Source organism: Thunnus maccoyii, chromosome 19 (genome assembly GCF_910596095.1).
Source record: "Thunnus maccoyii chromosome 19, fThuMac1.1, whole genome shotgun sequence".
Lineage (NCBI taxonomy): Eukaryota > Metazoa > Chordata > Actinopteri > Scombriformes > Scombridae > Thunnus > Thunnus maccoyii.
In genome coordinates, this window is record NC_056551.1 from 17,593,720 (window position 1) to 17,619,117 (window position 25,398).

General features: G+C 41.3%; 1 protein-coding gene across 6 annotated transcripts; it reads left to right on the plus strand.

Moving 5' to 3' along the window:
• Positions 1-666: 666 nt before the first annotated feature.
• prrc2b (proline-rich coiled-coil 2B) lies at positions 667-24,532 on the plus strand. 6 transcript variants are annotated; one of them, XM_042394285.1, is made up of 31 exons: positions 667-838; positions 6,559-6,736; positions 6,845-7,022; positions 7,531-7,633; positions 8,249-8,312; positions 8,492-8,635; positions 9,007-9,320; positions 9,487-9,611; positions 9,722-9,885; positions 10,384-10,468; positions 10,609-10,777; positions 11,615-11,960; positions 12,079-12,266; positions 12,850-13,051; positions 13,164-13,371; positions 13,517-15,547; positions 16,991-17,154; positions 17,363-17,478; positions 17,593-17,734; positions 18,193-18,269; positions 18,468-18,755; positions 18,958-19,059; positions 19,243-19,435; positions 19,529-19,626; positions 19,716-19,843; positions 19,993-20,233; positions 20,381-20,545; positions 20,694-20,773; positions 20,925-21,006; positions 21,494-21,703; positions 22,094-24,532. In XM_042394285.1, exons 2-31 carry the CDS (start codon positions 6,622-6,624, stop codon positions 22,259-22,261), a joined length of 6,690 nt encoding a protein of 2,229 aa, XP_042250219.1. In that variant the 5' UTR covers positions 667-838; positions 6,559-6,621; the 3' UTR covers positions 22,262-24,532. The 6 variants fall into 6 exon arrangements, with proteins under 6 accessions (XP_042250219.1, XP_042250224.1, XP_042250221.1 ...); XM_042394290.1 differs by having other exon boundaries at positions 16,994-17,154; XM_042394287.1 differs by having other exon boundaries at positions 13,167-13,371.
• The last annotated feature ends 866 nt before the right edge of the window (positions 24,533-25,398 follow it).

Sequence of the window (25,398 nt, forward strand, 5' to 3'; positions counted from 1 at the left end):
AGTAGGTGGTTATGTACAGTATATACACATTACATGCTCATTTTGTATTTTAAACTAAATAAATATGTATAATTTGTAGGTACAGAGGGTATTATAGTGTCACAGGGTTATTGCAAAGTGCCTGACTTAATTGTCCATAAGTGTGAGGGGGAAGAAACTGTTCCTGTGTCTGGTGGTTTTGGTGTAAAAGATGTCACCATGAATAAGAATAAGAATAAGAATAAGAATAAGAATAAGAATAAGAATAAGAATAAGAAATACTTCATTAATCCCGAGGGACATTTAAGTGTCACAACAGGACCATCCAGCACACAACAATAGAATAAAATAAAATAGTTATATTTAATTAGAAAAGGTTGTTATTATACATTGTGCAGTAATTATATATGTAGTATATAATAAAATGAGAGTTGTGCGATAGATAAAAAATAAATATATAGTTATTATCCGTTGTGCAAGTCATTTGTCACTATTTTCTGTCATTTTACAGACAAAACGTTGAATTTATTAATCAAGAAAATAATCAGCGGATTAATCGACAAAGGAAATAATTGTTAGTTGTAGCTTTAAAGTGCTTGTGGTGTATTTTTTTATTTTTTTTGTTTTCATTGCCTGTAAGTGCTGAAATCACCCGGCAGAGGGGCTTGTTGTGTTTCCCTGCCAACGACGTTTGGTGACGTATCATTCTCAGGCCGGGTAGGACCCCAGCAACAACACTGCGAGCGGTTCAACCTATGAAGATCGGGCTTTACAATCGCCATCCATCCTTTGAATAGACTACATTTTGTGGAAATATATCACTGTCACTGAGCAGAAGGTACACTAAGTCGTTGAATCGGTGAGTTATGGGTGTCTTTGGATGTGTTAAATATCCGTTTTTTGCCTGTCTTCTTCACTGCCCAGTTTTTATTGTTGCTTTGTTCTGGGCAGCAGCCATTTTTAATCGCCTTGTCCTACATTCCCATCGCTGTCTTCAGACCGCTCTGAAAATGTTAGCATTGGGTTCGAGTGTTTTTACATAGAGATTTTCACACACACAAAATAGTGTGTTTCGTAATGTCAAGCACAAATGTGAATGCACAAAAAATCCCCGGCCTGTCATGGTTGTTTCCGAAACACTAACGCTAGACTGGAAGTTTTACGGCCGTTAGTCGCTAGTTTCCGAACAAGCTGCGACTGCGTTAACGGTCTTAGCTAGCCCATGCTAAGTTGGAGCATTTGGTTGTGTTTCCAGTTATTCTTGCGTGCTATATTTAATAAACAGCGAATCAGGTATTTCTCTGTACCCTAACAGTGTAGTGTGTGGTAATTATAATGATATAAAGCTTCAACAGTAGCACTTGATGTTTACTAGCATCTTTTTACTAGTGGTGGCAGGCAACTGCACCTAGGTCCTTCTTGTAGTTTGTGTTGTTAGGTTAAAATTTAAGATAATATTGGTTAGTCTCTACAGTCTGCTGTCTGACCAAGACAGTTTTTTGAGGCTTTATCTTACTAGTTGATATAGCTTGTGTTTTTGTTGTCGTTCAAGTCGTTTGACCGGTGTCAGTTTCATGTGCTGAAATTAGCATTAGCTAACGTTAGCTTACAGTGACTAACGACACCTTCAATTCCACCTAACAAGAGACTCAAACGTTATTCTGCGGTAGGAGAATTTATGTTATAGTAGCAGTATATCAATTTTCACTAATTCTATTATCTTCGTTTGGTTATCTGATGCAAATGGCGTTTAAATGTAGTTAAACAGTCAAGACATTTGTGTCGTTAGCTAGCTAGCTGTCATAGCGTTAGCCTTTATATTTAAATGTGTAATTCGGTGGCCATTGTAAGGAAAAAAATCCAGGGCTTTTCTGAAAGGGCATGATCTGTTTTAGTACATAATTAACGTTAAATCGACCCCTTGATGGATGGATATTTTTCTTCAGAAGTTCCGGTATAACGCCTATGCGGAGCTTTGGTCGAGCGGCCTCCGATACGTTATGGATTGTCTGGTATTCAGCTTAAACGACGACGATTTAACGTTATTTGCATACGTTTGTATACTAAATATTTAAAAACATAAGCTGTGCATTGTTGGCGCCTACCTAATGTTACACAATCACCCCCAAAAAGAAAATCTAGCCCATTTTCTTAGTGTCTTGTGTCTCACAGTGCTAGACTCAACATCTCTCCACATAACGTTACATTGTTTTGATACATGTATTAAGCAATCGCTTTGAAATGTGAGAGCAAGTAGCCATCATCGAAAATGTTCAACCGTAAAAACAGCTTTGGTCATGAAACATTATCACAACATTAAACCGGGAAAACACATGCTGGGGTCTGCACTTCATCTGATTTGTTTTGTCAGAACCATTTGATTGAAAATGAAAATAAATCTCTCTGCTTATGTGTTGCAAGTTGGTAGATTTTGTGGGACTATTATTAGTAGACATCTTTTCTGCCTTTACTTCACTACTGTGGTAGATTTAAGTATATCTTAAGCTAACTAACCAATTTGGAAATCCCCCCCAATTTGAAATATTTCATCCAGGACCGAATATATTTAGGTTTCCTTTAACATTAAAAGATAGATCAAGGTATCAACTTTAATGGTTTGCAGTGTATTTGATGTTTTTTTCATTTACAGTGTCTTGTTCAATTTTGTTTATCCACTTGTCACCATCAACTATTTTGATTTTTGATTATTAGTTTTATTTGTTTTAAAGGAGAAATGCCAAACATTTCCTGGTTGCAGCTTCAAAAATTTGAGGATTTTCAGCTTTTATGTGTCTTACATGATAGTTAACTGAATATCTTTTACTACATATTTGTTTTGGACCGTTGATCAGACAAAACAAGACATTTAATGAAATCACCTTTAGCTCTAAGAAATGTTAAGTCATTTTTCACTATTTTCTGACCTTTTTATCAACAAAACAGTTAAACAATAAGTTGAGAAAATAATAAGCAGATTAATCGATAATGAAAATAACCATTACTTGCAGCCCTAATAAGCACATACTTTAAATAAGCTTAAGCTTACTGAAACATGTGGTCTAAGTCAAAGCCATTTCTTCAGACATTGCACCAGTTCTATGTAGTAGTTCTACAGTAAAGGAAGAATAGATGGAAATGGGGTTTCAACAAAGAATGAGAAGGGATTCTTGGCATGGCAACATCATGATGCTTACTTCCTGCCAACCACGACTTGGTCTATGGTGGTTAATTTGGGGCAGAATTAAGTGTAAAACACATCAGATGATTACTCATTTAAAAGAGACATTTGGGCCAAATCATATGAAAAGGTGAAATGCTTTTTATAAGATCAAGGTGTGACCGAGGGCACTGACATACAAGGCTAGCACAGACAAAGGGCGACTGATGCGTCGCCTCACATTGGCTTAAATTGTTTTGTTAAAAGTTGCACATGAACACATTACAAAAGCCATAGACAGCAGCCATCTGACTGCCAGCATACATGAACATTTTGCTCCTGTGTAATGACGTTATCAGTTGGTCTGTGTTCCTGATTCAAAAAACTAATCACTGAGTGACAAACAAAACAAAATATTCAGCCACATTTACATCAGTGTGAATAAGTTGACTGGACCATTTTATAAAGTTCTGATTTGCTTTGCTTTTTATTAGCTGTGCACTTGTGTTGCCAGACCATCAAATGTACATTCCTGATAGATGGTGTTGGGCAAGCTACTTGGAAAGTGTAGTGAGCTAAGCTACCAGTTGCTCTACATTAAATTAAACCCCACTACATTGAATGTATCACTCAGAGAAATGTAGCAAGCTAAGCTACAGCAACATGGCAAAAGTAGTTTGCTATATCAAAGGTACTTTTATATTTTTTTATTTTATATGATTGGCAGTTTAAAAGTGGTATTTTTATTAGGCCCACTCTGTACTAGTAGCTGTATATACATACATTTCAAGTAAATAATTTTGACTTATCACCATACTTTTGTTTTGTAGAGACTTGCATTTTTGTACCCTCTGCTAGTCAATGTTAAAAACAATAAAAGTAATATTTCAGCGTAATCGGAACCTTTTTTCTGTCCTCCCCCATCTCTTCCCTCCTATATGTATTTGTTTTAGTTTGTATTTAGCAAGTAGTCAAGTGGCCACTTGTGTGACATATATCCAGTTACTGTCACAGTCACAGTACCTGCTTAGACTGCAAGAGTGTTGAGGTGTATCAGAGCTTACTGGGTCATTGTTGATTAATAAGAACCTCCAGTCACTTAAGCAAATACAAATACTGTAAATGGCACAACCGAGCTCATTTGTTGAAGTAAGAGTTGGAGTGTAGGGGTATTACAGTCACAGTCAAATACAGTAAAAGAAACTCACATTCAGGAGCTGAGAGGAGAAATACAAAGCAATTAAATCTCAAGTTATCTAGAAGCAGGTAGGTTTAATTTAGGCTACTTAAAAGAGACATAATACAATATCATTTTCAATAGTTTCTGTGTGATAACATTTTTAAGAAGGGAGCATATTTCTCAAAATCTTTGATAATGGATATGATATTTAATATTTATCCTGACAGTGTCAGATATGCAATATTAGTCTTATCAGTCCCATCAAGAAGAACAGATTACTTGTTAATATTTGGTGATAACCATCTGTTGAGATTCTGCCATAACTTAATGTTTGGATAGTAATATTCATATTCACACTAAATCCAACTTATAAACTCTAACTTCTTCTTGTCGGTTATTGTCTGTCCTAAAATCAGCCTATAGGCGCACTCCTGCCAACAATACACCTTGGTGAATCGTGTGGTACACTTGGGTCTGAATATCTCTTCAAAGCGGTAGTAGCAGAAGTGTGTAACAGTGTGGGTTAAGTGTAGTGTGTGTTGGTATATTTCAAACGTGGGACATGCCTGCTTGCTACCTGACAGTACGTGCACTTCAGTGTGCTAAAGATGCAAGTGTGGGTGTTGAAACAGACCCAGTAGAGACATCGTAGGCATCAGCCCAAAGATTGGTTCGTGATGTCACCGTCATACGGAAGTGCCTCTGTTGGCTACACATACAGGTCGGTGTATGGCGGTGGCATCACGTACTGAGTGTTCGCTAGCACCCTGTTTGATCAATAAAAGAGCTTTGCTACTGAAAAGCTACTTGATTCAGAAAACAGCCACGCTACCACCATGCTACTGAGAAATGTAGTTAAACGAGTAATGCTGCTACTTGTAGTGAGGCTACTGCCCAACACTGCTGGTAGCTTACGTTGCAATGCAAACACTATTTCTGTTGTTTCCCTGACCATCGTTGTGATGAAAGATAAAATTGCTGCCATGATAACTGTGATAACATAACTTTTTAGAGTATTGCTATGCAGTGTTTTGGCATCTGGTATGCCTAGAAACTCGATCTGTAACAATCTCTTCCTCAAACTTACTGATTCTTATTTTGTCTTACTGGTACTTGAAACAAGCCTCCACCAGCGCAGCGCCAGTGTTTCCCCTCCCATTTCCTTGGAGGGGCAGCCCGCCTCGCCAATGGGACTTTCCGCCCCTCCTGAAATAAACAAATTAAAACAAATGTATCCTCTACTATCAGAATAGTGGAAGTGCGATAGACTCGAACATGACAGGCTTGCACCGAAACCTATTGTTAATATTTATTTACTTAATTTATGTGCACTTGTTTCATTTCAGCTCAGTGTAGAGAAATACACCGATGCGAACAGCCACCTTGGTGCACACGTTAATGACGACACTGTCAACACCACATATCCGTGACAGGCCTGCCCTGCGACCACACTGGTAGTTTGGGGGGCCTACCACCTCCCCTGAAAAAAAGTCCTAGGGTAAAAACTCAGCGCCTTGCATTGTTTTAATTCAGGGCTGTTTTCAGGCTAAAAGCCTACTAACCCACTGCATTGCCACAGATTCACATTGGTCACTTTTAAGGGCAGACTCTACTCAATAGTGCTGCACACCTGGCACAAACCATGGGCCATGCTGAGCCACAGACATCAAATATAGTCTAGCAGTACCAAACGGCTGACTGTCGGCTTGATGTGTCAGGGCCTACACGCCACATCAATGGAAAAAGCTGCAAGTTGGAAAAACTATTAAACACAAGGGAGAAGTAGAAAGATTAGTAGTGTAAATTAAGCATTTAATACAGCCTGATATGCGACTGTACCGTTTTTGATGTTCCCAGTCGTCTTCATAATCCCCACAATCTGCCGGGGACATCGAACTGCTGAAATTCAAATTGTGCAGGGTACCATTAATCTTATTTTTAGCTTCACATCTTCAATTCAAAATACATATTTAATCAGTGTTTCAGTTATTGCTGATTTAGATTGTCAGTTTGTATGCACGAGTTCACAAAGAAAGGCTGTTTACAGATCTGAATTGAAACGTGGTGGATTTTCTGGTCAACGTTGAATAAATAAGTAAATATCTATTTCAACATGGTAAAGAATGTGAGGTAAATTTATGGATAGCTTTCCAGCCTCACACCTTTAAGATTTAATATTTTTTCCTCCTGGTGGCCTGCACTAAGTGGAAATTTCCTCTCTTTTTTTCTTTTTTCTTTGTAGAATCAGAAGGCACTGGGAAGAGGCGCAAAGAAAAATTTCCATACTCGATGACATTACATCGCAATGTCCGATCGTTTGGGGCAAATAACCAAGTCCAAGGATGGGAAAAGCAAGTATTCCTCACTCAGCCTATTTGACAAGTACAAGGGAAAATCAATAGAAACTCAGAAAAACACAGGTAAGTTTATTGTTTGATACTTACTTTCTTTATGTCTTTGTTACCCTGTTTCAATCCCTTTTTAAATCTCACTCCTCTTACTTCATCTGCCCGCATGTTTTCTTCCAGTAGTTCCGCGACATGGCTTGCAGAGTCTTGGCAAAGTGGCCACAGCCCGGCGCATGCCCCCACCTGCTCACCTGCCGAGCTTGAAGTCTGAAAACAAAGGAAACGATCCCAACGTGATTATTGTGCCCAAAGACGGTACAGGATGGGCGAACAAGCAGGAACAACCCGATCAAAAGAGGTAAGGGGAGAAAGGTTGACATCTACATCTAAACACTTCATCAAAGTGCAGGTAAAAAGTGTGCAACAAGTACATTTTTGCTTTTTATTGATTTATGTTTTTATGCAATACAGTGGTATTCAACCAGCCTCTAATCTGTGGTTTTCAAATGTGAAGATATAAGGCTTTCAAGCATTAAAGACAAAAGTTAATTGTACTGGGTGCAATGGAGAGGTGCAAAATAGAAGTCCAATGTCAACTTTGAACAAACACTTTAATCCTTTTCAGAGGGTAGAATAAGGGAAAGATAAAATAAAGCTCTGATCTTTTTAATAATTAGCTTTTTTTGCAAAGCTATTAGCTTATGATTAAAGGTACTTGCTGCATTCACACCTGCTTAGAGGTCCAGTCTATTAATCCAGGTCAGACCAGAGTCTTGTGACTGTTTCTTTGCTCTTGCCATGTATCAAGTAATAGTACTTATAGTACTAACTTCCACAAAACTCTTCTTCACCTTTTCTCTTTATAGTTCTATTGCATCAATACCACAGCTGCCGGAGTTGCCGCCGCAGCTGGCTTTACAGAAATCTGTCTCCAATCTTCAGAAGCCCTCACCGATAGCCAACCAAGAGGTGTGTATGTGTATTTTAACCATCATAAAGATTGCGTTTAAACATCTGTCACTTATTTTCAGAAGAAAACTCAAACTGCAGTTTTATCCCTAAATAAATAGCCTTAACAAATTGCTGTTCAATCCTAGCTTTAGTAGTTACTTTTTGATACTTTTTGACATGTGTCAGCCATTCAACCATGTCTCAGTTTCTATTCAATAGTCTCAACTGTATTAACAACCAGTCATAGAGCAACACCCTTTACCAAACGAGTGGATACACAGTATTTTATCAGATTAAATACAAAGAGGATGATAGCCACTCCTCTTTTCTGTTTCAGTGTATCACTTGTGTTTCAGTGTAGCTAACAGAGAGATGTTAAAGATTGAGTTGGTAGTTGACATTTTAACCACATCCTCTTCCCTGACTTTGTAATTAACACCATTTTTTGTTGTTTTAAAAGCTGCAGCATCTTTATTTAATGTACTAAGGTGAAACAGTGTTGATACAGTTGATAACTCTCTATGTGTCAGAAGTCAGGTAATGAGAGTAGTCAATATGAACACTCGGGGGAAAAGGTCAGAGAGACCTAATGCAGCTATTAGACGGTAACCTTGTTTTTCTGCATTTCCACAGAACACAAACACAGGTGGACCAAAGCAATGGGCCCAGCTAAATGGAAAGGCACTAGAGCAAGATGGTGAGTCATCTCAGATTTACCTATAATGTGTTTAAAATCAAATAAAATGCTAATAGTGAATAATATGCATTACAGATTGTGACACCTATATGTCTTTGCCAATTGGTATGACATTATTCTGTTTACACAAGTCAGACAAACATCTTTCTTTATACCACTTGTTTCCATGACAACATCAGGTTCAAGGGCCTCAAACCGACTTCAGCCCTTCTCTCACGAGGAATTTCCCACGCTGAAGGCAGCTGGAGAACAGGACAGGGCTGGCAAGGAAAGAAGCGGCTTCGATCCGTCGTATGGGCCCGGACCAAGCCTCCGCCCCCAGAGTAAGTTTCGTCCTTGCTTCCCAACTCACGGGAATTGGCTGGCAAGCTCATAGATAAGCTAATGTCTCCTGGAAAGCAAATGATTAAATTGGCAGCAAAATGTTTGACTGTCTGAAACCAGCGATACTGTTGAAACACACCATTGATAAACCAAAAGAAACAAATTCCAACAAAGGGAGCAGTTTACTCAGACATACAACAGACATACTGACATATTTGTCATTAAAGTGTACTGACTCACAGCCGCCACCCTCACTGGTTTGACCATTGGCCCTAGTGGAATAAAATAACTGGGTGGTGGTTCTTTTCAATTTCATATTTTGTCAATTTGTTCATTGCTATTTCTAAAATCTCCCTCTCCCTATTTCAAGATGTGACGAGCTGGAGGGAAGGTGGTGGCAGGAACCTTCAGCCCTCGTCCCTGACCCTCGGCCTGCCAGCAGATCCTGAGGGTAAACTCACTGCCCTGGGTGAGACTGGCACCCCTCCAGCCTCATCTCACCCCACCTCTGCCACTGGCACCACCTCTTCTAGTGTAGTGACGGCTCAGTCACCAGGCCTTGACCCCAAAGAGCCTTCCCTGCGACCCGCCCAGCCTGTCCGCAGAACAACCGTCCCTACTGCCCTGCAGTACCAGCTTCACCACACTTCGACTGCTGTTTACCATGACATGTTGCCCGCGTTTGTAAGTAATATATGACATTTATGATTTTTCAGGCTATAAGAAAGAGTCAAAGACTAATATCTAATGGTTTTATTTGTACAAAGTCAGCTTGTAGGTATAGTAAAATAATTTTGTTGGCTAAATGTATTTCTGCAATGAAATCATTGTTTCATCCTGCTGTTTTCAGATGTGCTCTAAAGAGACACGTGAGGCCCCAGGCACAGACCATGTCCCTACCACCGTAGCAGCACCAGCCCGATTTGATAGCAAACCCACTTTTAGACAGAGCTACGCCAAACCTGAACTTGTCAAGTAAGTACATTCACAATGTGAGAGCATTTATCCACTAATTAAACAGTTTGACATACAGGTTTGTGACTCCTGGCATTTGCTAATTTGTGTTTTTACCATATCTGATGTAGTGGTGATGTGAGAAGAGAGAACCGCTTTGTCCGCGCTCCACCCCGACTCTCTTCTCAGCCCATCCGCAGGCCTGGTGACAGGCCGCAACGCCCAGCTATCATTAATCCAGAGGACCTGAAGGATCTGGATGAGCTTGACAATGACTGCGAGGATGGATGGGCTGGTCAGTATTTCTTAAACTTGTTTAATTGTCTTCAGTCCTCTTTTACAGTACGGCTAGGTTGGAGCCGACTGTGTAATGTTGGTTTTTTACTCATTCACTTGTGGCATATCCCAGCCTCTGCATTTTCACTACCATCATAATTTGTGCATGAAGTACTCAGGGTTCGTACAGGTGCTGGAATCCCTGATAATGCTTGAATTTTAATTAGGTATTTTCAAGCTTGAAATTGTAATTGCATTACTGTTGTAGTAAATCACTGGGTCAGTGACACATTTTGAAACCTGAAACTTTGTTGTTTTCCTTTTAATTTGTCTCCCCTCTGTAGAATGCTCTCACTAACCAAAATTGTGGTTGTTTATAGCACAATAACATCTGATTTAATGTGATGAAGTGAAATAATCATTTGAGTGTGTGTGTGTGTATGTATTTATGTATGTATGTATATATATATATATATATATAAAATATGTCCCATCACTTATTTTTTTGTTTTTTCAGGGCTCCATGAGGAAGTTGATTATAGTGAGAAGCTCAAGTTCAGTGATGATGAAGAGGAACACTCCAGTGATAAAAACAAGATGTGGTGAGATCTCTTTTCTCATAGCTCATTGCTGCTGCTCTAAATGAGCTCACAGTCTTTTTACGGAGAAAATGCATATTGTCCCAATGTTATCATCATTTAAAGGTCTCTTGATGTAATACTTTTTTTTTTTTTTTTTTAAGGACTGAATGGGAGAGGGAGAGAGAGAACCACCGTGATGGCCAGTCCTCCCTGAGTTCAGGTGAGGTATCTTACCCCCAGGAGGGTCCTGAGGAGAGTTATTCTTACCAACATCACCAACATGAGCCTCCCAGGAAGACCAACGGCAGATACCTCTCTACGGACACCCAGGTAAACACAATGTGCTGTGTTTTTTCAACTGTCATTATCCTCTTTTGAGATTACTTATCTAAGATTAACTCATAATGATGATATTCACAGTTAAAACATACCTTGTCCTCTAATCGCTCTGTGTGCCGGATAAGGCAACACTACCAAGCATATGAATAGCAATATGCCTTCACACACCCTCAAGTGAGACTGTCATTGTGAATTGGGACAGATGACCTTGCAGTTACCATAGTGATATGTCTCTGACGACTTTTGCAAGGCTTTGTGAAAAAGATGTGACAGACAAAATGGAAATGGCTCTATTCTTTTGGCCAGTTTTGATTGGTCAGACCAATTCTCTAAAATAAACTACGAGCAGACTTGCACATTTAGGCCTACATACTTAATATTCTTTCACTAAACAATTATTTGAGTCTTTTAAGACTGCTATGTATGACCTAGCAGACAAACTAATTTTGGGTATCTTTACAACCTGGTTGCCTAAGGTGCACACTGTGTAGAGTTTGAATTTAACCTGGGACCATGGTTGCTTGTCGTTCTTCCCCCTTTTTCCCCATGTTTCTATAATTTAAAGGAATACAACATCTTTGAAATCTGTTTGCTAAAAGGCAAACAAATTGAACTATCTAGATTTTTCTGACTTTAATTAAAATAGAGAAGAAATGGATTACAGTATGTTTTGTCATCGAAAAGTATGAATGCTGTGGAGAACTATGCAACCACCTCCAGCATTCACACTTTTAGAAAGGGTAAATCCTTTTGAGTTACACACACTGATAAAAATAAAATGCATATAACAGCAGCCCTCCGTCATGAAATCTTCTGTTCCACCTCTAGCTCCAGCAGAAAAACCAAGGTGAGCCACTGACTGACCAGGAAGATCACCAGCGCCAGTCTCAGACTCAGGCTCCAGCTAGGGCAAAGTATGTGTCACCAGAGCTGTCAGAAGCTGTTGAGAGGGCCCGCAGACGGCGGGAGGAAGAGGAGCGGCGTGCCCGGGAGGAACGGCTGGCTGCCTGTGCTGAAAAACTCAAAAAGCTGGATGAGAAATTTGGAAAGACTGAAAGGCAGATGTCAAGGACAGAGGAAGGCCAGAAAGATGGCGAGGTCAAAGAAGTCCCTTTGTCTCCAAATAGGGAACAGAGTAAAGCCCACCATGAGAACTGGCAATACAGCACAAAAGGTAAGAAACTGTGTAGACTTCCATACAGTTAGACTTAATTGTTTCATATTAACTATTAGGAATATTGGAGGTTTAAACAAGAAATTCTTAGCATGTTTTGTGATGAAATGATTTCCAGATGGAAGTGAGTGTCCCCCAGACAACTCGCCTGGCCATAGTTACCATGAGGAACCTGGCTTCTCCACCTACCGTGGCAGCGGGGAGGATGGCCAGGAGCCCTCCTCCCCTTCTGAAGACTACAGTGGACGTCACCCCTCCAAACCCATCCCACCTCGCTTTCAGAAACAGCCACAGCACCAGCAGCAGGTGACTGCCAGCTGATGCCCCTTGTAACCAATAAAGTCTTAATCCCAGACTAATGCATCAATGTGTTAGCGGCTGCTTTGTGAGAAGAGGGCTTTAAAGAGGTCAAACAGACGCAGGGATATTTTTAGGTTGTAGGTCATCAACATGAAATGCAGTCAGCCTTGTGTTGTTTTTTTCCTTGTTAGGAGCTTTTTCAGCCAATATTGTTCGGTTATCTTAAGAAAATAGGCGCGTGGATTCATACATCTTTTTAAATTGCAAAGTATGAAGTTTCAACATTTCACACGGACATTATAATGCTGAGTTCTTCTGAATTTTTCACTCATGCTGTCACAGCATGTAAGTTAGATTTAGTTGAATCTTGAGGGAGTTAGTCAAGCATTCATAGGCATTATTCATGGATGACAGTTTTACATGTCACAGAAGAAAAAGCACAGGTTTAAATAATTCAATTTATGATGCCTGAATTTTATTAACTGCTTTGGTTTCAGGATCCTACTTTAGAAGTCCTTTTTTACACAGAACAAGGATTGGAGTTTGTTCACCGTCTCATACCAGTGTGTTTGTTGCATCCATTCTACAGGAACAAGTATACAAGATGCAACACTGGCAGCAGTCAGGCCATCCTGCTCCCTCTGGTTCAAGCCACACCCAGCGGGGCTACTATCCCCCACATGTCCTCGGGTTTGACCCTCGCTGGATGATGATGCCGCCTTTCATGGATCCCCGCATGGCCCAAGGGCGATCTCCTGTGGATTACTACCCTGGTGCTGTCCACTCTTCCGGTGAGCACCAACTCAAGAAAATAAGTTCATACTTATGCATCTGAAATCGAACTTTCCTCAGATTTTCTATCATAGAAAAACACTGCAATTTGAGCACTGTGATTGTTTTCAGCAGGAATGATGAAACCCATGATGCATCAAGACCACTTGAACAGTCCTGGTTCTGATGAGGGATGTCATCCCAACCTGCACCAGGAGAGAAGAGCCCCTTCCACTGAGCCTTATCCCATGTGGAACCAAGATGGCTACCCTTTGCGCAGCTTCACTCCACCTTACCAGAGACAGCATGAAAGCTCTGAAAGTGGCCAGCCAGATGATAGGTCAGTTATTGTGTTTAAAAACTTTAGAGCCTGTGACTCTTGCCACTCTTAAATGAAGGAATCCTCTTGTATTTTGATTAAAATCCCTGAGTCCTTGTCTGTTTTTGTCATTCTTCATCTTTTTTGTGTCTTCTTTTATCCACAGAAGTGATATGGCCTGCTCCCAACAGGACTCCTATGAAGAGAAGCCCAGTGAGTGCTTGTCCCACCCTCAAGATGATCTCCCCCATCATGCCTACCAGAGCCGAGGTACAGACAGAGAACACCATGACCAAGGGTTGCTGACCACTGCTCAGAGCCACTCCCAACACCATGCAGATAGTGAATACCCAAAACAAGACTCTAGAGACAAGCATCTGAAAGATGGCCCTGAATCTCATGATGAGACCTTAGATGGCTCCAAGGACAATTGGAAAAGAGATGGAGGCCAGAAACAAGATGGAGGACTCAATAATGCTCAAAGCCAGTGGTCTGACCCCAGTTCATGTTCCAGTAGTAGTGTTGGCCAGCCATCTGAGACCAGTGGGCGCACCTTGACTCGCAGAACTGGGCCTATCAAGAAACCAGTTCTCAAGGCTCTCAAAGTGGAAGACAAGGAGAATGAGAAGCCTAAGCCTGAGCCTGAGGAGAAGCCTGTCCCCTACCGCCTGGAGAAAGAAGTCCTTACTAATGTTTATGACTTGAAGAAAGACAACCAGCCTGCCAGCAACAGACGTTCAGCTTCACCTGTTGTTGAGAAACAGCCTGAAGAGAGACAGCGTCAGTCACCAGCTCCCACCAAAACAGACAGGCCTCTAAGCACCCAAAGTGATGACTCTCCTAAGGAGAGCGCCTGGGACAATGGCAAGAGCCAGTCACCTAGAGATAACCAGGAAAACCGGGAGCCCCAGGCACCACGGCGCAATAACTGGATCTTCATAGATGAAGAACAGGCCTTTGGTGCAGTCAGAGGAACAGGTAGAGGCCGCAGTCGAGGCTTTAGGGAATTTAGCTCTAGAGGCGGAACCCGTGGTGGCCGAGGCGGAGACAATCTCAGAGGGGCTTATAACAACAATAACAACAGTGGCACTCAGCGGCCAGGCAGAGGACGAGCACCACCAAGGGACCTTGTCAAGGTGGAGGAGTTCCAGAGGGGCAAGCCCCGGAGGCGTAATGTCAGTGAGACATTGAGTGAAGCCTCTGAGTATGAGGAATTGCCCAAAAGGCGCCGGCAGAAGGGATCTGAAAATGGAGAAGGTTACACAGAATCTGGAGAGGTCCGTAAAGCTGATCGAGACTCTTGGAGATCCAACAAGGTGTACACAGATGACCAGATGACCAATGATGCTAGAGAAAAGGCCAAGGCCAGCAGGGGTCGCATGCTACCTCCTAGATTGAACACCACTGGAAGTTACAGTCGAGGCTTTGGAGGCTCCAGGGATATTTCTACATGGAGGGGCCGTGGCCCCCAGTTTAGTAGCAGTGGTGGTCCCATGCAAGAAAATGGTTATGGTCCTGGAGCTGAGACTATCTACTCCCGCAGACCTCCTGTTGAGCGCGATACTCTCAAATACCCAGCTAAATTCACTGGCTCCTTCATGGAGAATGGCACAGAGGACCGTGAAGGAGAATACTATTTTGACAATGACAACCCTGATAGGCAGGTGTTAAGGAGGCGGCGCCCACCTCGTCAAGACAAGCCTCCACGCTTCCGTCGTCTGCGACAAGAACGGGAACCTGGCTCAAACCAGTGGACAAGTGATGAGTACATAAATGGAGACTTGGCAAACCCCTGGCCTGGTCGTCCCAAAGGCGCTGGGGATGACAACTGGCCCAGCGGCCACTACTCTGGTGGACGCGCAAATCAGCATGGCCAGGCAGAGGAATGGGAGACTGGATCAGACAACAGCGACTTCAGTGACTGGAGGGAGAAGCGAGGTGGAAGTGGGGGGACGGCTACGCAGGGACATGGTGACATTCCCTCAGACTCAGGCCATAGTGAACCAGGCTCTGTTGAGAAAAGGGAACTTTCCAAGAGAAGCTTCTCCAGCCAGAGACCATTGGTGGAACGGCAGAACAGGAAAGGAGAGCCATCCCTGCTGGAAGCGAGCAAGATGACACGTACATCTGATAATCCCCCCACCTCCTCCTCTAACAGGAATGACAGTTGGCAGAATGGAGGGACTTCTTGTAAGAGGTGAGGCCAATAGTGGAACATATTTTAACACAAAGGTCATTGTAGTTGCACTGTCCTGTACCCATATTTATTGCTGCTGGGAATGAAGCATCCACAGTACTTGCTGGGGAATTTTTTTTTATTAACACTTCAGTGTATTGTTTCTGGTCTCATTGTTGCGGTTAGAAACAAATAACTTTGTCATTTTCCTATATTATTTTTACATAAATGTACTCTGGCTTACACTCTCAAAGTGACAGGAATCATCACCTATTTTGTATTATGCTCAATCAATTATTAAAAATATACAAAAGTGAGTGCTTAGACTGCATAGATTGTTCAGTAAGAGATACCTAGCCTTCATTTTACCAGCACTGATTATATTGCCTGCCATTCTGATGGAGTTAAATTCTGGATTACATGCTGAACATGTCTGTTTTTAACTTGTACCAACATTTACACACTTATTTTTTCCAAAGTGGCTGAGGTGCGTGCAATCAGGTGTGGCCTCCAGGGTTCAAATTGGAACACAGCCATACGTCATTCCTGCAAAACCGATCCGACAGTCAACTGCCTGTAGTTTTTGTTCTGTGGATGTTCCTCCATTCTACTCCAATGATAATGGAATAAAAATTTTATTTATAGTTTTCTACTATCCCTGCTATTAAACAAAGTCTGCGGTACTGAGCATGTCTCACTATGCAGCCTGTCCAAGATGCAGGTCATTGGTAGAGATGCACCAATCGACTGGCCATCGATTGAAACTGGACGGTTTTCAGCTGATCGGCCATGACCTGTGACTGATCAGTCTCAAATTTACATACATACGTTGCACGCACAGCAACACAGAGAGCAACATTACAGCCCCATGCATGTTGCACACACAGTGGCAGCTGCAGCACAGACATTACAGCCACACACGCACATCGGTGTGGAAGTTCTTCAATGTGAGTGAAGAAGACACAAAGCTCACAATTTGTAATATCCGTAAGTCCAAAATAAGCTGTGGAGGAACAGCCCTTAAAACATTTGAAACAACTAACTTAATCAGACACTTAAAAATCCATCACCACAGGTGAAAGAAAATCTTTCTTTCTTATTAAATTCTTGTAAAAATCTGAATTGGCCACAAATTGGAATCGGCAGGTCAGACTTATGAAATTGGAATCAGCTAAGAAAATTGCGATCGGTGCATCTGTAGTCATCGGCTATTTGAATGAGGGAACATCCTATTTGTTTTTGCTCTTATACCACTTGTTAACTGTCTGCTGGACTAAATTGGCTAACAGAGAGAGATAAAATGTGTCAACTGCCAAAAAGACAGACTTAAACTGACAACAGGATTCTCAGAAATTGTGGTTATTTAAGCACAGTTTTATTTATTCATATATTTAACATTGGTGTTTTAGCAGTGCCCAGCATACCCAGTTACAACCCCTTTGTCTTTCTTTTTCCTGTTTTCAGCAGGAGCCCAGATGATTCTGGCCCAGTCTACAGCATAGAGCAGCCGGAGGAGAGGGAGCCCAGCGAGCCCTCAGGGAAGAAATTAGACAAGGAGCTGAAGCCAGGATCTGTCAAGGCAGACATAGGCGAACCTCTGTCTCAGTATGAGCTCAGCAGCTATCCAAGTGAGTCAAGTTTTTGATCTGTTCCTTGTTAGAAAGGAAACAAACAATTCAAAAGTTGAACTGGACATCATGTGCTCCAGTCTACATTTTTAGGGCAGACACTAATTGCTTATCTCATTTAAGCCAAAACAGATTATGTGCTTTCAGCAGTCTGCACTTTCTAGCTGTATAAAGACATTTTAACACTGACCATATGCCTGTTTTGTAGTCGAGGGGGATGCAGGGGTACCAGTTTCAAATCCAGATGGATACCAGGATGCCTTGTCCAAAAAGCAAAGACGTCCACAAGAAGATGAGAGGAGGAGGAAGGAACAGGGGGCTGCTGTAAGTTAAACATATGCTCACACCAGATGCTCAGTCATCATGCTGATTGATAGATGAAATGGCTTGATAGGAGAGTATTTAGGTTCTTAAGCCCTTTCTCATTGCCTGTGTTAGGTGCCAGTGAAGAATAGGCCAATCACCTCCAAGATACCACCGCGCTTTGCCAAAAAGCAGGGAAGCATGAGCATTGAACAACCCGAGGAAGCTCTTTCTTCTAACAACCTGGGAACTGAAATCTGGGAGACCAACAGCTCAGGTAATAGACAAATCCAACTTTCTGTCAACGCTTTGTTCTCTGTGCTGTTGTTGGTGTTTAGTAGAATCCATCGAGACTCATAGTAACACCATAAATACATAGTTGCTTAATTATTGCACAAAGAAGAATTACACTCTCTAATAACTGTTTCTAATGGTGACATTAATTGATCTTTTTATGTTATTTTCTAGTGATGTAAAGTTGGTGGTAAACTGTATTATATATGCTTACATTAGCTGAAGCTTCTTATGAAAAAACATGCATCCCTAGTTTTAATTTGGCTTTTAGATATGTATGAACATTTTAGGTTTTCAAGGCCAAAGTATGTTTTTGCAAAGACATTTATCAACTTCATAGATGGTTTTAGACCTTTTTAGTGAGTAAAAATTGTATGAAAAAAGACTAATAATTTGTATTCTTATTAATATTTACTGATGGCATTTAATTATCTTTTTCAGCTCTTTCAGTGCAGTCTTCAGGGGGAGACTCGTGGACTAAACAGGTGTCTTACACTGGGAGTGAACCCAACTCTGAGGTAATATAGTGCAATTGCTTATTGAAACCTCCACCTAAACAAAATTGTCTGCATTCTGTGTATTTAAATTATTTCTCATCTTTATTTTAACATTTTTCTTCTCTGCCTGATTATTGACCGACAACAAATAAGTTGCAACAATATTGGATAAATTTGAGAAACACAAACAAATTGGTGCCTTCTCTTCTTCTTCGCCAGGACTCTGATGCTGGCCCGGAGCAGAGTAAAGAACAGCACAAGCCAGGACCCATTGGAAATGAACGCTCCCTGAAGCACCGCAAGGGCTCAGAAGGTGTTGATCGGCTGGAAGGTGGCCCCATCACTCCAGTCAATGGTGTGGATCTCCATGTGGACACTGTACTACCTGTGCCCCCCATTGAGTTTGGTGTCAGTGCCAAAGACTCTGATTTCAGCCTACCACCAGGTTCTACCCCAGTGCCTGTGTCCAATCCTGTCAACAAGCTTCAGGATGCTCTTACCACCAATGTGAGTGATGAATGAAGTCTTATCTTATCTTATATCTGTACTTCAGTGATGTCTTTGATATTTAAAAACTAGCTGAATGTATCAAGGATTGGCTTTATAATTGTTTCTGAAAAGAGTAATAAAATGCTTCAAGGTTTGTGTTGCTTAAATAGATAATGACTAGCATTGATTGACCTTGCGCTTTTTCTCTGTTTTTAAATAGACGGCTCTCAATCAGAGTATCCCCATGCTGCGTTCCAACCACCTGCAGCCTGGCATTAACCTCAACCCCATCTCCTTCCCTAGTGCTGACCTCACTCTCAAGGTATTTGAAATACAATCCCATATACCCTGAACTATAACTGTTCAAACATAACAAATAAGGAACAATTAGTGTTTGTTTATGCAACCCTTTTTTTAATAAGGATAATATAGTGTGAACATAATGGCAAAACAGAATGTGTTATTCCAACATCTATAGCTACTTCAAATTTTTCTTTTTCTTCAGATGGAATCGGCACGCAAGGCGTGGGAGAACTCCCAGTCCCTCCCTGAGCAGGGTTCTCCTGGTGGGGGTGCTTCAGGTGCTCAGCCTCCCTGCAGCGTTGGTTCATCCAGCGGTGTCAGCTACAGTTCTTTTGGAGGGGTTTCCATGCCTCCAATGCCTGTGGCATCAGTAGCACCTTCCATGTCCATGCAAGGTAACAGTGGATTTCTTTTTCTTTTTAATTTGATGCATGCTTAATCTTTGAAAAAAACAAACAAACAACTAACATATGTTGTTCTTTCTTTAGGTAATCATATTCCCCCATTGTATCTGGATGGTCATGTCTTTCCTAGCCAGCCACGTCTGGTACCACCCAACATGACCCAGCAGCAGACCTACCAACAGGTAGACACACACACATACAGACAAGGCTGTCAGTTTATTTGTGTGTTTCTGCAAAATTGTCATTATGTTACATTTGTTCGTCTATTCAGGCGGCCGCAGCCCAGCAGATTCCCATCTCTTTACACACGTCTCTTCAGGCTCAGGCTCAGCTGGGTCTTCGGGGAGGTCTACCTGTTTCTCAGTCCCAAGAGATGTTCAACTCTATTCCCCCCTTCAGGTACTGACTGGCACCTCAATTTCTCATGGCTCCGTTAGTTTGCCTCACTTTGGTCATTATTATTTGTTTCATATATGTGGCACACAGATCAAACTTGTTTGTAGTTGACTGTTTCCCCCCCACTCATTCTGTTGTCTTCCTCCTTTCAGGTCCCAGGTTTACATGCACCCCAACCTGTCACAGCCCAGCCCCATGGTGCTGTCGGGCGGAGCCCCCCTCAAGGGGCCCTACTCGGCTTTCCCTGGCATGCAGCCCTCAGACATGGTCAAGCCCCAGTCCGGGTCACACTACCAGCCAATGAACGGCAGCCAGCAGCTAGTTTACGACAGCCAGATGAACCAGGGTCCTGGTATGGGATCTTCTCAGTTAATGGACTCTCAACTCATCCAGGTTAGTGGATTGCAGCGTCCCAGATATCTGAGAGATTTTCTTTTTCTTGTACATAGCATTCCTGTTCACCCAGCAAGTATAAGTCTGTTAATAGTATAATCTCGCCATCATTGGACTTTTACCATAAAAAATATTTGTTTTCTCTAGGTGACCATGCCTCTACCTGGCTCTCAGCTGCGCTATGGCTCAGCTCAGCAACACCTCATACTCCCTCAGTCCATCCAGCTGCAGCAGGGACAGAACTTGTCAGTAGGAGCCCCACGCCGAATGCTGCCACCTGGCTCCCAGTCTGCTGTCATGACAGGCCGAGAGGTGTGACTTACTCATCTTTTTTATGTTACTCAACCAAAAACTGTTCTGTTTAGACATTAGTGCTACACCAATCATACTAATGAAAATTAGCACTACATCATCCTTTATGTCTACTGACACTGTGTTGCTCTCATTGCTCCTTTCTAAGGGCTCGCAGATGGAAATGAAAGGCTTCCAGTTCTCTGAAAAGCCCAATCATTCCCCAGGCATATCTGGAGGGTCCTACAGGTGAGTGAAAATGTCAAGTGCAAAAAATCTAAGTTAAATGTGTAGAACTGTACAGTATGTACCAGTTTACTGCTCTGTCAACAAGTAAGAAATGTGCTCCACAATGCATGTTGTAAAATCATCTTTATTTTCTCTCCCCTCTCCTCGTCAGGCCTGGGTCTGCCAGCCCTAGTGGGAAGCCCTCTGGTCCTGGGGGCCCTGTAGGCCCTCTGCCTACACACTTCACTCAACAGGTATTCATTTTTCACTCATAAACGTTAAGATCTATTTAGTTTAAAAGTTAACCAGGGCATTTGTACACTTGGACCAATTGGAGCTGTTTTCCAGCACCCAAGGCTGTAGGGTTTGGTATGTTTGCGAAAGTGTGAAAGCTGTAGTCAAAAAGTTCTCTCTGGTCAATCTCAAAACAATTGTCCAGGGTTCACTTTTAGCGAGCTCCGATCACTCAAAATGTAATAACATGGCATGAGTGGTTGACATTAACATTTGCATCACCAGTCACTGTACAGTTGGAATCTCATATACAAAATAAGGTTTTTATAATAACATGCACTGTTGCAATTGAAGGAACAAACCGGAGACTAAACTCAAGCATTTGGACCAAGTCTGAAAATGCCCTAACACATTTAATGCCAGCATGCTAACTATTTGTATTTTCATTTATTTTCCCTTATCTACTTTGCCCCCCCCCACCTCCCCCTCCCCTCCCGTGACCAACAGGTCCCACCTGCTCAGGGCAGCATGGTGATGCACATGCGGCCCCCCACCACTGGCCCTTTCCCCAACCCCATCCAGAGACCAGTCATGCAGGTCAACAAGCCTGTCATCATCCGCCCCCCCCCTTACCCCAACCCCGTCCGTGACCCTTCCCACTCCACCCCTCCCTCGGCCCCTGAGCCCCCTGTCAAAGGGCCAGAGGATGGCATGAAGGTGAGCCACCCCCTGTAAATATAGGTAATTTAATTTAATCCATTTTCTTTCTCTCAATTTGCATTGATTTTATGTATTTTTAAGTGTGTCCCTTTTGACTTTTAAGTATACCGTTATAGTAAGAGTTGTTGATAGGATACATTTTAGTGCTGTAATTCTATAGTGTTGATAGTAATATTGATAACTTCACTGTACTATGAAAATATTTAATCTGAGCATTATTTTCTATGTGGTAACAGTAATGATTTTTGTATTCTTAAATATAATCAAATATACATAAAGGGTCACACATTTTTGCATAAACTAATGCTAATAATCAACTTTCATAAATGTAAAGTTTGCCAGGCACTGTTGTAGGTTTTAGTAATGTTGCCCCCTTTTTTTGTGCAGAGTAAAACCATGCGAGACGTGCGCAAGGCAGTGGGTGAGGGCAAGACACCATCCGGGGGCATGACCAGCAAACTCCAGGAGCCCCTTCCCTCCACGGGCCAAGCCAAACCAGCACGCACTGGAGCCATCAAACCGCAGGCTGTCAAAGTGGAGGAGGGCAAGGCATAACAATGGACCTTAAAATCCTCATCACCACCCAGCCTACCAACACAAAGCCCCTTGACCAATGTCTGAGCCAAAGGCACCAAGGCAAGGGGCATACATGCAGACATCATAATGAATTACCCCTCTTGAACTGTCAGAACTGGACACTTATTATTTCACACCACGTATAGAGATATATAAATATATATAAATATATACATAGACACAAACAGTCTTTTAAGCAGATCTCTTCAAGGTCCTCTTTAATTTATTATTAGTCACTTTTAAGGGGAGAGTGGGTCAAGAGAAAAGATATTTCTGTTTTTTGTGTTTCTCTCCGAAGTTGGAGGGAAAAAAGAAAAATGGCCAACTAAGAAAGACGGTTCATTTTTCATACCATTTTGCCAAACTGTATTTACTCCCTGTTAATGGACTTCAGTCCTTAAGATCAGGCAGACACTTGATACAACTCACTATGAGAAGCGAAGTCTGTTCAAAATTTTTTAAACAAATTTAAAATGCAATGGGGCACTGTTTTTGTCATTTTTTTTGCTGGTAAATAAACGTTCAAGTCATCATCACCCATTCATCCTATTGGTAACGGACTTCTTTTATTAAACGAGAAAAAAAAAAATAAAAATCCATAACTCCAATTTGTGGACATCATTGCATGTCAACATGGCAAAAGTGAAGCGCATCACCCCAGAAATGCATCTTCTGGGGTACTTCACCCAGCCCTGTGAACTGTGGCTAAACTGCGTAGATTGGTAGAAATGATTTTTCTTAAAATTCTGTTCTTTGCTTTTACATTCTGTCGCTCGCTCTCTTTCTGTATGTAAAACTGAAACAAAAAGGTGGACATTTTTACCAAAATCATGTTGCTTCCACGGGAACTTCACTGGCATTGATACAGCGTGTGCATGTGACGTGCTGAACGCGTGTAAACTTCCAGGACTCCTACCTAGAACCTAGCAACATTTCACAAAGACTGTACCTTACCTCAGCATTCATAATGCTGCCATCAACTGTGTGGATTTTATCAAACCAAGCTGGCAACAATTTTTTTGGCTCATTGTGAAGTTTGTGGCGGAAAGGGGGGGGGAGGACGGGACAGGAGAAGAAGGGGCTGCATTCATGATTGCTGTAAAAGAAACCCCACCCACCCACCCCCACCACCACATAATAGCTGATTGAGATGTTTGCTTTCGTATTGCTTTGTTTGGGTTGTAATGAATCAAATTGTCTGTTGATGAACCTGTGATGTAAGTGATGATTTGTACATCAACACGGGGCGGTTAGATTTTTTTTTTTTTTTTTTTTTTTTTTTTTTTTTTAAAGCTCCTGAAAGACTTTTCTCTCTAATTCCGTTCAAATCCCACTTAACAGTACGGTGGGGAATTGTTAAAAAACACGACTCATCACCATTTGATAATTCAGCATCTGGTCTCTGAGGTGGCACTAGCAATAAATGCAGCCTAACTATAATCACGATCAGGGTCCAAATAACTATTTTTTTCTGTTTTAGAAGCTAACGATCACAAAGGGGGAGCATTTAGCATTGCTTGTTGAATTAAAATACGACCTTTGCTTAAGCTTTTTTTTTTTTTTTTTTTTTGTGAGCACTGCAGTTCCAGTGGACTACGAAGGACTTTTAAAGTGTTTGTTCTATTTGAAAATGTGAAGCTGTTGGAATCATCATTTTATTTTATTTTTTTTTGTAATGGACACTCATTTTGAAACTCACAATGCCAATGTCATAACTGGTTAAATGTTACTGCTTACTATAACGCTCCATGACACTACAAAATGTTGCGATTTATCTTTATGACAGTGTTTCACTGGTATATATGTATATGCATACTTAACTGTACAGTTGAGCCTTGTCAGTGAGGGGAGGCTTAAACCCACATTTCATTTTAGATATTGTGGCACTATAAAGGATTTAACGTCGGAAAAAAGGTCACTGTGTTCTCAGAATGGACTGCTTTCACCTGTTGATAGGTTTATCAGGCTTGGAGTTGTTTTTGCCTCTTTTTTTTCCCCTTACTGCAAAAGATCTTGATGCTTCTCATCATTGTACCTGCACCAAAATGTTGCCCTGACTTTTTTTGTACTTTTAAGATGCATATTTCATTTTGTCAAGAGGACCAGTGCTTTCTACAGCTGATCCAGCATTCTATTTATCCTACCTGATCTTTATCCTTTCAGATATTTGGTCATTACTCTCCCTTGTTAAAAAAAAAAAAGAGCTTATTGAAAGAAAAGAAATAAAGCAGTTGTGATTTCTTAAATGTACTGTTGATTGTGTATTCTCACTTTGTCATATTAAAACCAAGCATCAAATTCTTGTGAAAGACATTATGGGGAAATGGTTTCAGTCTTGGGACTGTTATTTGAGGTTTTTTGGGGATATGCAGTGTTCTTACTGGAAGTTGCTTTGATATAGTACTTTATAATCTAGTGGTTTAAGGCTGTTCTGCATATTTTCCCATAAACACTGAATGTTGTGTTTTTTAAATGTTTCACACATACATTTTCCACTCAAAGCCAGAGATCAGCATTTCCTCCAGGAAACATAGGCCTTCCTGCTCTGGAATACATCCTTGGCTTTCCAAAGGAACAGTTTATCAAAGTTTGACCTTGTTGAACTCCATTCGTGAGCTTTTATCCAAACGGCAGCTCCTTATGTGAACCGTACCCCATCCTCAATCAAACGCTGACAAAAGACCATCAGTTTTAACAAAAGTATACGCTTGGTTTGCACAAATATTTTTGCTATGCATGGTTACGCCACAAAACCATATAACTAGGGCAAACATCCTGTTCTCTTTGTCTATGCTGATTTTTCTGGCATCCTCTACATCATAAAATCCATGCAGAAAATGATTTTCTGGATATGCTGTGTTACAAAAGATTTTTTTCCCCCCATAACGGTTTAAATGAAAAGCCAGCAGCCGTCTTAGTTATTCAAGACGTTAAAAGTTTTGTTGTTGTTTTTTTTAAAAGACACTCTAAATCCAGGACAACTAATGTTTGTGCAGGGTAAAGAGCCTTTGATCATCCTTGTCCAGCAAACTCTTAGTTTGAACCAGTCTGGTTAGATTCATGAAATAATAATAATAATATTGTTATTTATATAGCACCTTTTAAAAACAGAGTTT

Bases quoted from the DNA above. Each gene is read 5' to 3' on its own strand.
- prrc2b (XM_042394285.1), top strand. From the start codon at position 6,622: ATGTCCGATCGTTTGGGGCAAATAACCAAGTCCAAGGATGGGAAAAGC. The intron at 18,270-18,467 runs GTAATATAGTGC...CTTCTTCGCCAG, and splicing joins GGAGTGAACCCAACTCTGAG to GACTCTGATGCTGGCCCGGA. The intron at 20,234-20,380 runs GTTAGTGGATTG...TGTTTTCTCTAG, and splicing joins TGGACTCTCAACTCATCCAG to GTGACCATGCCTCTACCTGG.